An 18,572-nucleotide genomic window follows, 5' to 3' on the forward strand; every position below is an offset into this window, starting at 1 on the left:
TGCCGCCAAATATTTTAAATGATTTGTTATGTTTTTTCTTTATTTTTATTTTTTTTCACATCACTGCTGTCATTTTATTTAATTAAGCCTGTATTGATTTTTTTTATGTTATTTTTAAAGTGCATGGCAAAGCAGTAGGTGCACTTTACTGAATGCCTTTCTAGCAACTTATACTCACTTTCTCTTTCATAATTAAAGAAAGGTGTGTTAAAGCTGCTGGTGGGGTTTCTATTAAAGTAAACCCCTGCTGGGAACAGCGGAAAATACCCATTACTTATGAGAGGGAGGGGGGGGCATGTGACTTTCTTCCTACTTGACAGCGCTGGTGCTTGGGGATGGGCCACCCAGCCTAATGTGTTTGTAGCTTGAGCTATTGGGCTGTTCAACCAATATACTTTTTCTTTAGCAAGGTCTTTTAGCAGTTTAACTGCTTGTAGTCCAGGACAATTTTGACATATCTCACATACATATAAAAATCAGATTAGACCAAATTAGACCTTGACTGCCATAACCCTGGCAAATGGAGGACACCAGAAGTCTCAAAAAATATAGCCGTGCTTTTGAATAAATGTGGTGTAAAATGAAATCCCCGGAAGACTTCACCCTGTATAAATTTGCCCTCCTAGGATAATATTCCTCCTTTTGTGCTATCAAATAGTCTTATTTCTTCAATCTCATTAATACCTTCTCATTCAGTCCTCATCACCACTGGTCCCACCAGATAACTTATTTTTTGCACAGGATATTGCCGATCATTTGAAGAAAAAATATACAATTTGTGATGAGATCTCCACTGTCCAGGCATCTTCCATACTTATCATACCATGTCTTCCACCACATCCAATAGTTTCCTCTTGACCCTGGTACTACAGAGGAAGCCGCTAAGCTTTTCCTTGATGCTCATCCAGCCCCCTGTCCCCTGAACCCTGTGTTCTCATAGCTACTCCGGTTACCCTATTTCTCTATAGTACTCTATCTAACTCACAGTTTTAATCTATTTCTCTCTCAGCATCTTTGCCTTCTATTTAAAACATGCACTAGTCAACCCTTATGCTTAAAAAGCCTCACTGGACCCAGTCATAAAAACTTAAGAACTACCTCCTTGCTCCCATTTACCTCCAAACCTCTAGAATACCTAGGGTATAAATATCTGATATGTTACCTCACTGATAACAACCTTCCTGTTACCTGATATGTTATCTCACTGATAATAAGTACCTTACTAGTACCCACTTCTAACTCCATAATTGCTAAAATGAATGGCTAGTACTCCATATACATTTCTGCTGACTTCTGTACAAATTACCAAAAAAACATGACTCCAAGGCCATGCTTTTTCCTGCTTCTCCTACCTAGCTAAATGCTCCTTCAGTGCCTACAACTCGTTTCCCTCATTTCTTCTTTCAATAGAGGTACCCCAAGGCTCTGTTTTAGGACCCCTTTTATTCTCTACCTACACCTACTCATTTGGTCCGTTGATAACTTCCAATATCTTCCAGTACCATCTCTATGCTGACCATGGCCATATATTTTGCTCTACTCCTCAAATCACCTTAGTCTCCTGGGCACAATTCACTATTAGATCACTATAAAATAAATCACTATATGGCAGAACACATTTTGGCTATGATTATGTTAATTAAATTGTGGTCCTATTTCCAGTGCTTTTTATGACGAAATCCAAAAAACAACATCACAATATCTGTGTGGCAATGTGCATATGCACTTGTATATGAATTATCCAAGCACCAAGAAACTGGACACTGAAAAGTCTAGAACACATGTCATTTCTTCACAGGGTACTTGCCAGTAAATTAAATGATGGACTATTTAAAAAAAAAAAAAAAGATTTGTCTGTTTATGACCAGATTAGAAAGATGTATTAAATGCAACTACATTTGCGACCTGCACACATGTTCTTCTTTTCCTAATAAAACAGTTTTGTTAGAGTAACCAATGAGGTCAACAGTCGTATTTTAGTCTGCATATTTTAAGACACTGCTGATCAAGTCGCCATTATCTAGGGCTTGTGAAGCATATCTCTGTTATGGTGGTTACATTAAGCTTAGGCACACTGGGTCTGCTTAGGAGGTATTTTGCATGTTTGCAGCAGATGCTAATGGTCTGATACAGCTGCCATGAAGGTATTGTGACATTAATAGCTCTGGAGACTCTGGCAAAGTTTTCTGACATGCTAATCACAGTAGTTGAAGCTGCCTTCAACTTTGTCTTAAAGGGTAACTATAATGATTTTTAATATATGTATTGTCTTTAGAAACCTCATGCCACGTACACACGATCATTTTTCAGCATGAAAGAAAACGTCATTTTTCAGCATGTCCAAAAAACGAAGTTTTTCCAACTTCATCATTAAAAACTACGTTGCCCACACACCATCGTTTTAAAAAAATGATGAACAAAGCACGGTGACGTACAACACGTACAACGGCACTCTAGAGGGGAAGTTCTATTCGCCTTTGGGCTGCTTTAGCTGATTCCTTGTTAGTAAAAGACGATTCGCTTTTTTTTGTCTGTTACAGCGTGATTAATGTGCTTACTCCATTATGAACGGTAGTTTTACCAGAACGAGTGCTCCCGTCTCATAACTTGCTTCTGAGCATGCGCAGGTTTAAAACGTCGTTTTAGCCCACACATGATCATTTTTTACAACCCGAAAAAAGACATTGTTTAAAACGTCGTTAAAAAATGCAGCATGTTCGAAAAAAAAATGTTTTTGTATTTCAGAAACTGAAAAACGATGTGCAGCCCACACACGATCATTTTAAATGGCATTTTTTAAAAAGGAAGTTTTTTTCATGCTGAAAAATGATCGTGTGTACGCGGCATCAGACTTGTGGTAAGGGAGTGTGAGTTACTACTCTGATGGTATATTGCAGCTTTGTAAATATCATTTTATTTTCAGCATAGCTATCAGCTGAAATAGCTAAATATGAGAAAAGGATATTGGAGCCTTGACCATGATAAATACAAGTAATATGTAAAGAACAACTATACATTCTTTTTAAGCTCCAGGAAAAAGTATTTACTGTTTTAACTGTAGATCTGGGGATGGAATATAATTGGAATGATAGTTACTTTACGGAACTGATATAGTAGGCATTTTAATGGTATGCAGATATAAAGAAAATACAGTTTGTTTCTAAAAATCAGGAAAAGTTCTATTGTCAAGTAATATTTTTCTTTTTATTTCATTCATAGCTGCCAATAAGGACAAGCTGGAAAAAAGCACAGGACTGAAAATTCTGCAAACAGGAGTAGCAGAGGTAAGATCTCATGTTGTATAACTTTCTTACATTCTGCTTGCTATATACAAGAGAGAATAATATACTTCTTTTAAAGTGTATCTGTTGCTCATACTTAATGAAAAAAAAATGTCTTTGTTGAACTAAAGAAATAGTGGGCCACTCATTCTGTCCATTGTCCTGGGCTCCCAGGGACTGTTACACACGTTATTATATTCTCTAAGGCAGAGAACAAAGAAAGGAAGATACATGACTGTCCACTATGGTCTCTAGGTGGTAGAGATCAACTTAACTTGGAGCACTGTATACAGTTTGGAGTTTATGTTATAACCTTTATTGGTTAGCTTAAATTATAAAAGTATCTAGTGTTCAGAATGACTTAATTCCAAATTCTCTACATTAATCAATGTAAAGGCTTGTAAAATCAGAATGGCATACATAGATGTTTTATTATATCTTACGCCTCAAATAAATTTGACCTTTAGCATTTGGAGAGTTTGCTGAGCTCTACTTGTCTAATTATTTTTTTGCTTAGCCCGGGGATCTGGAAAATGTTTTTTGGTAATTTGTTAAGAATCAGTTTTATCACTGATGCACAATGTCAGAATTTTTGACATTTGCCCTGCCTGTCATATACTATTGTCTAGCCTCTGTGTTACCCTCCTGAAATGCTTTTTTTGTATGGTCTGCACACTTGTCTAACTTCCTATTCTTGTTTTAGGCTGGAGGTTTTATGTGTACCAGTGTTTGTTTCTTGACTTTACATCTGTTTAAGCAGAAGCTCCAATCCTCCCATGGCACTAGCTAATCTCTAAATCCCAGGTCACATTCTAGTCCTCAAATCCATTTGGTTTGACAGTGAATTGTATGGCTACTCTGTAACTGTAGTGTGGCCCAAAAATCGAAGAGTAACTTCTGTTATGGGAGGATGGAATCTGATTCTCAGCTTCTAGGACAGGAATTGACAAAGCCTTTTTAATTAACAGAATGATCTACTATAACACCAGATTATCACATGAAGTTTACATGAAACCATTTATATTAGTTCATCCTTTTTCTACTGTTGAAGAATCATGCATACACCATAGGGTCAGCTTGGTTAGAAGTCATTAGACCTACCAGTATGCTTATCAATAGAATGCAGCTGTAGCTTATAAAGTTTCTAACCCTGCTCCACTCAGAAAAAAAGATAAAAATGGTCTTGACTGGAGTTGGACTTTAACCAAAGGTTTGCACAGGGGTTGTGCCAGGTGTGTCTGGGCACACCCTAATCACCATGTGCTGTGCTGATTTCCCCTACTGTCCAGGCTTCGACCACCTTGTTGCCTCTCCCACCCGCAGTGCTGCTGGCTTCCCTCCTCTCCTCCCGGCTTCTGCGGGGTATGTTTCAAGATTGAGAGTGGTGGAAGGGTCTAGTAAATATGTAAATTACCAGTCCCTTTCACATCTAAATGAACACAGTGAACACACTCACTCACTGTGTCCATTCATAATGGAAGCATAGTAAACTATGTTTACCGTGCTTCCATTTGTGAATGAAGAGGAAACCGCTCAGCACAGAGCACTTCCCATTCATTTACTGCCGCATGCAGCTGAGGCTTCAGGGAAAAGCATGTGTGTTTGAACTTTAGGGTGCACACCCTAATGCAATAGGCTGCACAGATCTACGGCTTTAACATATGTGAACCCCCCTTATTGATCTACAATATTATTATCATTAGCTATTTTTGCAAAAATAAATACATTAATCACCAATCTGTGCAGCTCTGAACCCTTGGACGTTGTATGTTTCTCTACATTTGTGTGGGTTTTCTTCAGGTTCTCTGGTTTGTTTTCCACAAAAAAATGTATTTGGTAGATCAAAGCTCACCTTCATTCACACGCAAATGTATATACAAATGGAGTGAATCCCTTACCATTTAAGTGCCATTAGGTTGCTCAAGAATTATTATTTTTTATTTCACAGGCAAACCTCAGCGCTCACTTAGCCTCACATCCAATAGTGTGGTAATATTTAAGGGGATGCTGCTCTCCTGGAACAGGGAAACTCCATAACAGGAATATACTGTAAGCCCATCAAATCACAACTCTGAGGAAGGTGGCTTGTCTCCCGAAACGCATTAGCTTTCCAACTACAGATACTGAGTATCCACCATACTGAAGTTGTGATTTGATGGGCTTATGTTTCTTCTCTTGTTTATCTGTATTTTTATGGCGTTTTAATAAATTGATTCTAATGTTGAAGGTAATGCACAAAGAGTTTGCGCCCTTGTTTATTTTCATTGTATTGCTTAAGTAATGCTTCCTTTTGCAATTGCTAGTGTAAATTATCCTCCAGACAGTGAGGGCACAGCACTTCCTGTGGAGGTGACCGGTCACCTCTGCTTGCTCTGTGTACAAGATGACCAGTCTTCTCAATGCCCTCTGTGCTGTGCTGTGCTGATGTAAAGACCTCAGCACCGCCTGCATCTGTGATTGTGTATATTAAAATAAACTCTGCTTGTGCCCACCTTCACCTAGACCCACATATCTTTACCCAGCTCCTATTACAGCCACCCTTTTTGCTGATCTCTTTAATTCCCCACTTTAACCAGTCTCTGAAGAGGGCACATGTGAAAAATAGTTCTACAGTGCACCCTACCTACAAAAAATGACATGGGAGAGTTGCAGAACCCTCCTCCTCTCGACAACCTGTACTTGATGCATTTTTGGCCAGTGACTAATGTTGTTACTGGCCATCAAAAATTAACATTAAACGGCTTTTAAACAAGGTGGGGAAGAGTCTTTGTGCAGACCACAGTATAGGGATGGCGCAAGGGCGGGAAGCAAGAAAAGATTGAGCCTGGAGAGGAATTTTAACTAGCTCTTCACTAAATTGGCTTTAGATAGTAGAGAGTGGGACATTAGACTATTAGTTCCATTGTGGGAAGGAAATTTTGTGAGCAGGTTTGTTTACATTGTAAAGCTCCCTGTGATATGCCAGCATTATATAAATATGGCAAATCAAATAAATAAATATTAAAATATATTGCATTTGTTAATTTGCAAGATTTGTCAAACACATTCTAATCTCTACAGAGCAGTTTCTTATAAAATGTCCTCAAATTAGTTTCCAGCCCATCTTAAATTGTTGCAGCCAAAAAAGAAAATATTTCATTCCTCGTTAACACATGAATAAGCAGATACAGTCAGTCTCTAGCAAACAATAACAGGATTATCTTGAGAACTGTCACTTTACTGGAAAACACAGCGCTACCCAAATTTTCATAAAAACAGTGGATAGAATTCAAGATCAAGAGTGTGAGGGCGAAGGGAAATCTGCATTTGTGGTAATAAATATTCAAATTTGTCTGCTCAGGAGATTGAAATCTAATCAAGGGTCTATTGATGCACTCACTAGCCTGCCTCAGCCTCTCTCCTTTTTTTTTTTTTTTTTTAAGCAAGGCGTTTCATCTAAATTGGGTTTGATATGGAAATTTGTCTCTCTCTCTCCAAGCCCTTCTGGCCACGAGCATGGTGGGGTACCAGCAGAGGTATCCAGGACATCAGATGCTGCTATTGGTCGCTTCTGTTGTAAATGGAATAAAAGCCAAAACAAAAAGAGAAAATCACGAATAGCTGCTCGATGGTCAGAACTGCAATTAACTCTTCCAGTGCTCTTTAGGCAGAAAGATGTATTGATAGTTTTTTGCCTTTTTTAACCTATTTTTTTTACTTTAAAAAAATGTTTTCAAATAAAAACGAAAGTCTTTGCATTGAACTTGAGACAAATAAAAAATAATATACATTTTTTTAATTTAATTTAATTTAATCTGCTTATAGGTATACATTAGAACATTCTCAAAGTGAAAAAATAAATAAAAATTAGGCTTCATTTCCACTGGCGTTTTTACAGCCACTTTTCTGAGCGTTTTTTACAGCTCAAAAACGCCTGTCCATGTTATTCTATGGCATCATGCCCACATAGACGTTTTTGAGCTGCAAATGGCATAGGCGTTTTTGAGCTGTAAAAAAAACGCAGGACCAGGGCGTTCTGAAGCTCCAGAGTAGAGCTGTAAAAACGCCAGACGTTAAAAAACGCTCAAAAACACGCGAAAACGCTCAAAAACGCTCAAAAACATGACCGCTGCATTCTTAAAGCTGCAAAAAAATTTTTTTTTTTACAAAATAAACATGGACAGGCGTTTTTAAGCTGTAAAAAAGCCTAACAACAGTGGCTGTAAAAACGCCAGTGGAAATGAAGCCTTATGAGCAGACAAGTTCTTTATTGCGGAAGAGACATGCTATGTCTCCTCTGTAATAAAACAAACTTACCTCTGCCTGCTCACACACCTCTTTAGAATGTACGCTGAACTGCACAAAAATAAATCAGTGTATATTCCTGGCACACCTCAGTGGTAGAACAAATTAACTCCCATGCACATGTGTGAGGGTTACCTCATTCTGGCCTGGCTAGTCAACATACTTGAAGATCCTGTACCTGATAGAAGACTGGGTGAAAATGGCAGCGCTATTGAGGGAGCAAGGGTGGTGAGATTGGCTCCGCTATAAAACTTTTTTTTTTAATTTTGCTGTTTTAATTACCTTAATATCTCTTTATATGAATTTCCTGTCATTTGTTGCATAAAGGGGAAAGTAGATGTGTGAGTGAGTCAGGCTGTACAGTACTACTAGAAGAAGGTGCTTCTAAGTGCAGTAATAAAACACTTTAATGACAAGGAAGGGTTAAAAACAGGTATATCAATGGATCCATAACATCCAGTGGGATGCCTCCTGGGAGTAAGGCAGCTGCAGGTGGAAGTTTCAGCCAGCCAGCGATGGTAAATACCATGCTGGTCCTGACAGCACAGGCCTCCATCTTGGTTTAGAGCAGTGTTTCTCAATTCCAGTCCTCAGGCCCCCCCAACAGGTCAGGTTTTCAGGATTTCCCTCAGATGAAAAGGCTGTGGTGATTACTAAGGCAGTGAAACTGATCAAATCACCTGTGCAAAATAATGGAAATCCTGAAAACCTGACCTGTTGGGGGGGCCTGAGGACTGGAATTGAGAAACACTGGTTTAGAGAGACAGTATTTACCATGGCTGGTCGGCTGGAACTTCCACCTGCACCTGCCTTACTCCCAGGAGGCATCCCACTGGACATTATGGATCCATTGATATACCTGTTTTTCACTTCCATCTTGAAGCTGTTTTTAACCCTTCCTTGTCACTTTTCAGCTTTATTTTTCCTATAGAGTGTGCTTCCCTCTTCTGAAGTGCTGCTGTGGTGCATTCATCACATCTCAAGAGCCAGTCATGTACTGTTTGTTAAAGTCTCCTTGTTATCCAGAGCTCCCTATTCTCCACACTCCTTGTACAGTACTACATAGTGCTGCCAGTCTAACAATGGGAGCTTGATGACAAGAGGAAAAAAGCAGCGTGTACAGGGGTGATCTCATCAAGCAGAAAGCTGGTTTGGTGACCAAACTATTGCTTACTACTATACTCCTGTCAAATCTTTAAATTAAGTGTTGAGATACACACATCATAACCTACCAGATTAATAGTTTTTCAGTAAAAGAGAAGTATGTTTTTTTTTTTAAAACCATACTTACCTAGGTGGATGGAGCATCGGCGCTTCCAACACTGAGAACCGAGCGATCGAACACCGCCAACTGCTCGGTCCTCTTAGCTTCATAAGCAGAAAGCTGCTGACTGTCGTTGCTCCGCCCCCCGCTCACTTTTTTTAAAGCATTTTTAATTTATACATAAGGAGAATCAACTTGGGACCAGTGATGTCATAATGCTGGTGTCTCCACCCCCTTAGTTGATTCTCCTTATGTACAGAGAGTGTTGCTCCTGTAAAGTCAGTGACACCAGCATTATGGTATCACTGGCCTCTTAGTGCTTCATAGAATCATATAGAAAATTTACTTGGGGATTAAACTTGGTTGTATTTCACCCAAGTTGCATAAATATTCTAATACCTAACTCCAACCATTTTTTTTTGTTTTATATTATAGTAGGGAGGATTAAATAAGAGTAGGGAAGAGTAGAAATTTTCACCAGGTACTTATTTCTGCTTGTGACCTCACTAAGGAAATTTTCCCTTACTGCTTGTTCCTGTGACACCAATAAAAAAAGGTGTGTGAAGTTGTCACCAGAATAGCAAAGAAGAGACAGAAGTAGAAATTTGGGGAAAGGTTCACTTAAGTAAAATGGTATTTTTTGGCCCCATTGCAGAGATTGGTCAATGTTTTCTTGTCCTCACAAAATATGAAAGCCAATCTCCTCAATAGGGATACAATATGCAATAATAATAATAAAAAAAAAATAGGCAGGGGCTGTATCCTGATCCCATTCTATCCAAAACAAAATAGTTGGGCTTTAAACAACAGGTGCATTGCTGAATAGTTCAGTATCTTAACATAGATTGGTTTGTAATATAATGACTTGGACTGGGACATCTATATGTATGGCCAGTCCCAGTTGCGGGTGGTAGGATATCCATTTTCGAGCCCTTTCAGACCAGCACACTTTGCGTCATAGCACATGCTTGAGGTGTAAATTGAATGGACTGGAACAAAATCAACGCAAAAAATGTAGGTTACATATTTTTTTTTTTGCAGCAAACAGTATCACAAGGCTCATTGCATGTTGCAACACAGCTGCAACAAATGAAAGACACAACAAAGCATGGCCACCTGTACAGTATGCGGTAATACGATAGTGTAAACCATCCCATGGACATTGGACTTGAGTGTACACTATGGTGGTTGGCTTTATTCTCCTTCTGCAGTACAATAAAAAAGATAAAATACAGAAAGGGACAACAAATTGTAAGACAGCAACATAGGCAGAGCTGGAAAATGCTGCTTGACATATTGTCTATAAATGACGGTAAAACTATTATCTCAGCTACAGAATACAATAGTGAGTGGAATAAATGACATGACTGTGTCAATGACACTTTTATTTGGGCATATTTAATAACAACTAGCTTCATGAGTATATTCTCTGTGATGATATCTTTATCCTCTGTGTATCAGATTCTTTATATACTGTCATTTTACATACTGCTATGAGGCACGATTTTGTCAATTTATCTGTCTATAATATACCAGTGATGTATGATTATTATAGGAAGGGTTTTCAGAATAAAAGGGAAAGTATAGTGTAATATCTATGAGTGTTTACCTTAAAACTGTAAACTAAAAATGTATTGTTCAGTATGTTTGGCATATTGCCTCACTGTATAAAGTTTTTTTTTATAAGCAAACAATATTTTTGTGTATTTGTTGCAAAGTTTTTTACCTGGAGATCTTGCCAGTACCAGCATTTCCTGTTGCAGGCTGACACTGCTCAACCACTGTCTTGCAAAAGACTATAGTGTGAGCGGAAGGAGCTCAACAGCCAACAGAAGGAGCTGGGCTACAGAGACATGGGCAGACCTGATAGGACGCCCAATGCCCAACTGAAGGAGATTTTTTTAAGCTACTCCTAGTTTTGAAGCACTGTACACACGGGCAGAATGTCGGGAGACATTTGCCGGTTCCAAAAATATATATATGCCGGCATTCTGCCCTTGTGTCTTTCAGGAGCTGGCCAAACTTGTCAGATGTGCATTCTGGAAAACCAGCAGCTGACCGACTCCCAATCAGCGCTCTCAGACAATGGCATGGAAAGAATTGTTAGTGTGTACCCAACTTTAGAGTTGTTAACCTGCAACAGAAAGTGCAGCTAAGAAACGGATTCACAAAAACTGATTTGCCTATGAAAAATATATACAATGGGTCATGAGGCTAAACATACTAAAATAGATTTAGTTTTTACATATACTTTCATTAAGAATAAAAATTTTCAACTGTAACCCGAAAATGATTAAAGCAAAAAATCTTCCAAACACTTGGAACACTTGTTCATGTTACTACTGTCTAAGGCCCCGTACACACGACAGAGGAACTCGACGTGCTTGGCACGTCGAGTTCCTCGTCGAGTTTTGGGATGAAGCCGCCGAGGAGCTCGGCGGGCCGGCTTCTCCCATAGAACATGTTCTCTATTTTCTCGTCGAGTTCCTCGGCGGCTCCATCGAGCCAAAAGTGTACACACGACAGAGATTCTCGGCAGAATCCGGGTTTTGACCGAGTTTCTCGGCGAATTCTGCCGAGAAACTCTGTCGTGTGTACGAGGCCTAAGTGAGAACTTTCAAAGATCTTCTCCCATTTTGTACTGTGTCTTGAGACAGGATGTAATCTCCCCAGTGGGACAAAGAAAACTTGTTAGGGATTTATTCATTCCCTGCTCTATACAATTTGAAAACATGGTTTTGAATTTACCTGTGCTTCCAACACTATACTAAATATAAGCTTAAAGGATAAGTACATCGCTGATGCCATGCAGGACTCTTGCAGACCTGTCAGTGTATCTGCTTGCTCGTACCTCGTATGGGCAAGCAGATACACTCTGACAGGAAGATTCAACAAACTACCACAGCGCTCATAATACACTTGTAGTTTTCCATTCACGGACCACTGTGAATGAGTGGCGTGGCTGGGTGGGTGGAGCACCACACAGCCATGTTTTTTTCATTTTGACAGCTAGTGGGGGGAGAAGATCCCCACTAGCTGTCAAAGCGGGGGATCAGCGGTGAGCAGAGACCAGTCTTTTCATAACATGTTACATATTATGGATGTAACATGTTATGAAAGGTGAACTTACCCTTTAAACCATATATCCAAGCCCACACTAGCAGTTTGATATATTTCTTAAAAAGGGGATGGATCTAGTTTATTAGTAATCATTCCAATTTCCAAGGTTTTTTAAAAGCTTTATGTAGCGCCTGGTTACTTCCAAGTACCGGTGCTATTGAAATTTAGAGGGCGATCAGAGTACTAATGACTCTGATCCAAATTACAATGTTCAAATAGGGTCTCTGTTTCAGCTTGGCTGTGCTGTGGGCTCATTCTGTTGTTACTGGGGTGCTATTCCACCCCAGGGCGACAGGTGGCAGCAGTTGAGATTTGGGTGTTTTTTTCCAACAGCCAATCAGGAGGGAGTGTCCTCGCTGGGCATGCTGGGAGAGGGTACTTAAGGGACAGACACCATTGAGTCTGGGTCTTCTTTTTCCAGTGTGGCACCCACCTTTAGGGTGACCACATCACGTCGCCCCGTCATTATGGCCTACCTGGCTGGGGCGTGCGTGCCACGCAATGTTCCTGGTTCCAGGACCATGTTGGTCCGGAACATTTGAGCAACGGTGGGGACCCAGTGATCGACTGGGTTCTCACTTTTGAAGATCCCAAGCGGTATAGCTGTTCAGTGGGGAGTCCGTCTGAGGAGCGCCAATGAGAGGCTGGTGGTCCAAAATAATTTAGACAAACCACCGGGGATCAAGGTAGCCAGACACTGAAGGATTAATCACCTGTCAGTCGGTACCTGGGCGACGTTAAGAAGGAGATCCAGGTGAAATTCTTCTGAGGAGGATTGCCTCCGCATTTGCAATCAGAGAGGGCATGTGGCAGAGGTGTCTCCCTGAAGTCCATTCCAGGAGGGTCTGTGGCAGAGACTTTTCCTAAAATCCAAGTTCATTCCAAGGAGGGTATGTGGCAGAGACTTTTCCAAAAATCCAAGTTCATTCCAAGGAGGGTATGTGGCAGAGACTTTTCCTCAAAAGGTTCGAGTGATACTCCAGCTGCCAGGTCAGTGAGAGAGGCCTGTCCGGGTACACTAAGCCCAATCAGGCAGGAGTGGTACAGAAAGTGTTATATATGGGAGCAGGACTGTTCCAAATACTACGCCTGAATCTGCTGTTCTCCTTCTTCTTCCAAACTCTATCCTTTCATCACCAGTTCATTGTTTTTACCCGGCTGGGTAATAAAGAGCACAGAAAAGACACTTGTTGTGGACATTCCTTTACTACTGCTATATGCACCATTCACCCCTAGGAATTCGGAAGAGCCACAAGGTAAATGTGCCACCCAAAACAAACCAGCAGCTCCCCCGGGGGTAGTGCTACATTTACAAAAATAGTTATTTCTGCATGCTTAGCATTTTTTCATAGATAAGCAGTGGCACAGCAGAATCTTCACCAGATCTTAGGCCCAGATATAATTGTGGGCTGATTTGATATGTATGCTCAAGCTGTACATTGTGTCTGACCCTGATTGAAGTTACGATATTGAGCCACTGGGGCAAATTGTTGTACTTGTTTGCTTTGAGGCTTGTTAGAAATAACCCCTTCTGGATGTTTGATATAGAACACACTGTAGGCCTTTATGTTCATCATATATGTAGGAAATGTATATGTCATAGAATGTGTGATTCCTTGATTTGTTTTAAATGTTTGATCTCATATGGACTCATCAATATCCGGATACATTTCTGTGGAATGTAATAGGAATAGGTTGTTTCTGCAGCAGAAGCCAAGTGAAAACATGATAGCAATGAAAAATAAGCACATCTCCCAGCTAACCTCAATCCAAATCTAAGCTGGCAGCTCATGACAGATGCTGGTCATTGCCAATCCATCTGAAAGTTGCTTGCATGTTGTCCTGAACGTAAGAACTATGGCATGCCTATAGAAGATTCAGGATGATGGAATTCAGTCTATGATTGTCCTGCCACTTGTTCTTTTATTGGGATTATTTCCAGGAATCCCTAACCTTCCACTGGGATCTGTCAGAATTAGCATTTTAATGAGGCTTGAAATTTAGGGCATGGGACCAAAATATCTGGTGGCTTGGATAGTTATGGGCAGCAGGCCAGATGCCATTGATTAGATTGGCGGTAGTAGAGGAGCTCCTGGCACAGTGTTCTTCGCCCTGGAAAAGATGCAGCTTTTCTGCTGCCAATTATAGAAGCAAAGTATTTGCGCCTAGGCTCACTGTTTTCTTTTGTCAGATCTGTCATTTGGTTAGAAGTCTTCTGTCTAGGAATGGTTCACTAAGGCACCCAGAACGTGTAGGAGTCCTTCTGAAAAATCTCATTGAGTGAAAATAAATCTGTGGCGCTTTATCAATGATTTATAAGCCAAGAGGAAATATACAGTATCTAACAAAAGTGAATACACCCCTCACATTTTTGTACTTAACATTGAGTACGCCACCATATAGCAGCTTTAATTATACGCCGGAAAAAGCTGAACGGAAACGACGTAAAAAATGCGACGGCCGGTCGTACGTTCGTGGATCGTTGGAAATAGCTAATTTGCATACTCGACGCAGATTACGACGTGAACGCCACCTAGCGGACGCCGAAAAATTGCATCTAAGACCCGACGGTGTACGAAGTTGTACGCCTGTCGGATCTAACACAGATGCCGTCATATCTTGTTTTGTGGATACCAAAACAAAGATACGATGCGCAAAATTCGAAATTACGCGGTGTATCAAGAGATACGCCGCAGAATTTCTTTGAGGATCTGCCCCTTAGTCCGTAGGGTTCAATATTGAGTTGGCCCACCCTTTGCAGCTATAACACCTTCAACTCTTCTGGGAAGGCTGTCCACAAGGTTTTGGAGTGTGTCTATGGAAATGTTTGACCATTCTTCCAGAAGCGCATTTGTGAGGTCAGGCACTGATGTTGGATGAGAAGCCCTGGCTCGCAGTCTCCACTCTAATTCATCCCAAAGGTGTTCTGCTGGGTTGAGGTCAGGACTCTGTCAAGTTCCTCCACCCCAAACTTGCTCATTCATGTCTTTATGGACCTTGGTTTGTGCACTGGTCCAAATCAATTGGTGGATGGGGGGATTATGGTGTGGGGTTGCTTTTCATTGGTTGCGCTTGGCCTCTTAGTTCCAGTGAAGGAAATTTTTAAGACATTCGCATACCAAGACATTTTGGAAAATGTCATGCTCCCAACTTTGAGGGAACAGTTTGGGGATGGTCCCTTCCTTTTTCCAACATGACTGCGCACCAGTTCACAAAGCAAGGTCCATAAAGATATGGATAAGCAAGTTTGGGGTGGAGGAGCTTGACTGGCCTGCAAAGAGTCTTGACCTCAACTATTGTGTAGTGCCGGAAAGCAAAATAATAAGTGTGTAATGGGAAAATATGGCTGCCTCATCTACATACAGTATATTATTAGAAACATTACAAGTAAACAAGGCTCAAAAAACGTGAACACACATTAATAATATTATTTAATTTAAAGCGGAGGTTCACCCTAAATTGTCACTTTGGATGAAGTCAACTACTAGCCATAGACAAGAAATAATCAACGTTTTTTTTTTTTTAATCGCCATTGTTACCTTTGTACTGCTGCCGTCTGTGTCCTGTCAATCAAAATTCCCCGCGGGGAGTGGGCGTGTATGATCCTTTTCCCCCGATCAGCGCTATGCCATGTCTCCTGGGAGTGAGTGCTGAGAATCCCAGGAGACGCGCTGTGCTCTAATCCCGCGATATCTCGCGGGTCACGTGACTGAGCAAGCGTGTAGTGTTGACGGCGTATCCCGGAAGACTACCCTGTGGGCTTCACAGTGCCCGCAGTTAAAATGGAAACGCACATCGCTCGTTTTTATAAAATATCGTTTCCTCGAGAATACAGACTACGGCGGCTAAAGGAGTGGGACACACTGCTGCAGGGGTGCTAAAGGTAGGAGCGCAAAAATAATATATAAAAAAAAAATTGATAACCCGCGGAACCCCCGCTTTAAGCATGTCTGTTTTATATGTATATTTAAAAAAATATTAAAATGATTAAACATATAGTTACAGTAAGTGGTAAACAAGATTGGGAAAAGACACTGGCGTATCTAGTCCAACCTATGTGTGCATGTCTTTGGCCCCGTACACACGACCAGTTTCCTCGGCAGAATTCAGCTTCCGACCGAGTTTCTGGCTGAATTCTGCCGAGGAAACTGGTCGTGTGTACACTTTCGGCCGAGGAAGCCGACGAGGAGCTCGACGAGGAAATAGAGAACATGTTCTCTATTTCCTCGTTGTTCTATGGGAGCTCTCGTCCCGCCGAGCTCCTCGGCGGCTTCAGGGCTGAACTGGCCGAGGAACTCGATGTGTTTGGCATGTCGAGTTCCTCGGCCGTGTGTACGAGGCTTCTCAGTTTGTTGTTTATAGGTATGCATAGTCCTTTATGCTGTGTTTATCAAAGGAAGATACCTAGTAATCTTTTTAATTTGACAATACTCCCAGCTAATACCACTACCTGGAGAAGTGACTGCAAAGAACCCTCCACACAATTTCAGTGTACACCTCTTCTTTTCAATGTTTAAATTGGGACCATGTACCCTCATCAGGGACCTAGAAATAAACAGGTTGTTACAAGCATTGAGCTGGCCATTCACTGATATATTTTCAAATAGTTACATAGTTACATAGTTACATAGTTACATAGTTAGTCAGGTTGAAAAAAGACACAAGTCCATCCAGTTCAACCACAAAAAACAAAATAAAAAAACACAGTAAAATCCTATACACCCAACTCCATACCCACAGTTGATCCAGAGGAAGGCAAAAAAAACCCAGCGGAGCATGATCCAATTTGCTACAGCAGGGGAAAAAATTCCTTCCTGATCCCCCGAGAGGCAATCGGATTTACCCTGGATCAACTATACCTACAAATCTTAGTTATATTCTTAGTTATATTCTGTACATTTAGGAAAGAATCCAGACCTTTCTTAAAGCAATCTACTGAGCTGGCCAGAACCACCTCTGGAGGGAGTCTGTTCCACATTTTCACAGCTCTTACTGTGAAAAAACCTTTCCGTATTTGGAGGTGAAATCTCTTTTCCTCTAGACGTAAAGAGTGCCCCCTTGTCCTCAGTGATGACCGTAAAGTGAATAACTCAACACCAAGTTCACTGTATGGACCTCTTATATATTTGTACATGTTGATCATATCCCCCCTTATTCTCCTCTTCTCAAGAGTGAATACATTTAGTTCCTCTAATCTTTCCTCATAGCTGAGCTCCTCCATGCCTCTTATCAGTTTGGTTGCTCTTCTCTGCACTTTCTCCAGTTCTCCTATATCCTTTTTGAGAACTGGTGCCCAAAACTGAACTGCATATTCCAGATGAGGTCTTACTAATGATTTGTACAGGGGCAAAATTATATCTCTGTCTCTGGAGTCCATACCTCTCTTAATACAAGAAAGGACTTTGCTCGCTTTGGAAACCGCAGCTTGGCATTGCATGCCATTATTGAGCTTATGATCAACTAAAACCCCCAGATCATTCTCCACTACAGACCCCCCCAGTTCTACTCCCCCTAGTATGTATGATGCATGCATATTCTTAGCCCCCAAGTGCATAACTTTACATTTATCTACATTAAACCTCATCTGCCACTTAGTCGCCCAATCAGACAGAGCATTGAGGTCGGCTTGTAAATTGGAGACATCCTGTAAGGACGTTATTCCACTGCATAGCTTGGTGTCATATGCAAAGACAGAAATGTTACTTTTGATCTCAGACCCAATATCATTTATAAATATATTGAAAAGTAAGGGTCCCAGCACTGAACCTTGGGGTACACCACTGATAACCTTGGACCATTCAGAGTAAGAATCATTAACCACGACTCTCTGAATTCTGTCTTTCAGCCAGTTTTCTATCCATTTACAAACTGATATATCCAATCCTGTAGACCTTACCTTACACATGAGCCGTGTGTGCGGAACTGTATCGAACGCTTTTGCAAAATCCAAATATATCACGTCCACAGCCACGCCTCTGTCCAGGGTTTTACTTACCTCTTCATAAAAGGAAATCAGGTTTGTCTGACAACTTCTGTCTTTCATGAATCCATGTTGTCTGCTGCTTAAATAGTTTTTTTCCAGCAAGAACTCATCCATGTGGTCTTTTATTAAACGTTCCAGTATCTTCCCAACTATAGAAGTTAAACTAACAGGTCTATAGTTACTTGGTAAAGACTTTGTTCCCTTTTTAAATATGGGCACCACATTGGCCCTGCGCCAATCCAGTGGTACTATTCCTGTCTTTAATGAGTCCCTAAATATTAGATACAGTGGCTTTGAAATGACAGAGCTCAACTCACCTAGGATCCGTGGATGGATGCCATCAGGTCCAGGTGCTTTATCCACCTTTATTCTGTCTAAATATTTCTGGACCATATCACTTTTGAGCCATTGTGGATTTGGGGCTGTGTCACTCCCACCCCCATTTTGGACATGAGCTCCCCCATGCTCCATTGTATACACAGAGCTGAAGAAAACATTTAGTAAATTTGCCTTCTCTTTGTCCCCAGTCACCCAGTTATTTTGTAAGGGGCCTACATGCTCAGACTTCACCTTTTTACTATTAATATATTTAAAGAATTTTTTGGGGTTTGTCCTACTATCTTTTGCAATCTGTCGTTCG

At 40.8% G+C, this 18,572-nt stretch overlaps 1 protein-coding gene across 1 annotated transcript in view; it reads left to right on the forward strand.

Annotated features, from left to right (window-relative positions):
• PTPRN2 (protein tyrosine phosphatase receptor type N2) overlaps positions 1 to 18,572 on the forward strand; it is a 1,169,469-nt gene that overhangs the window by 758,100 nt on the left and 392,797 nt on the right. Inside the window, exon 12 of the mRNA XM_040352695.1 lies at positions 3,220 to 3,284. Within this exon, the coding sequence (XP_040208629.1) occupies positions 3,220 to 3,284 (65 nt within the window). The remainder of the gene's footprint in view (positions 1 to 3,219; positions 3,285 to 18,572) is intronic.

This window comes from Rana temporaria, chromosome 5 (assembly GCF_905171775.1).
Source record: "Rana temporaria chromosome 5, aRanTem1.1, whole genome shotgun sequence".
NCBI lineage: Eukaryota > Metazoa > Chordata > Amphibia > Anura > Ranidae > Rana > Rana temporaria.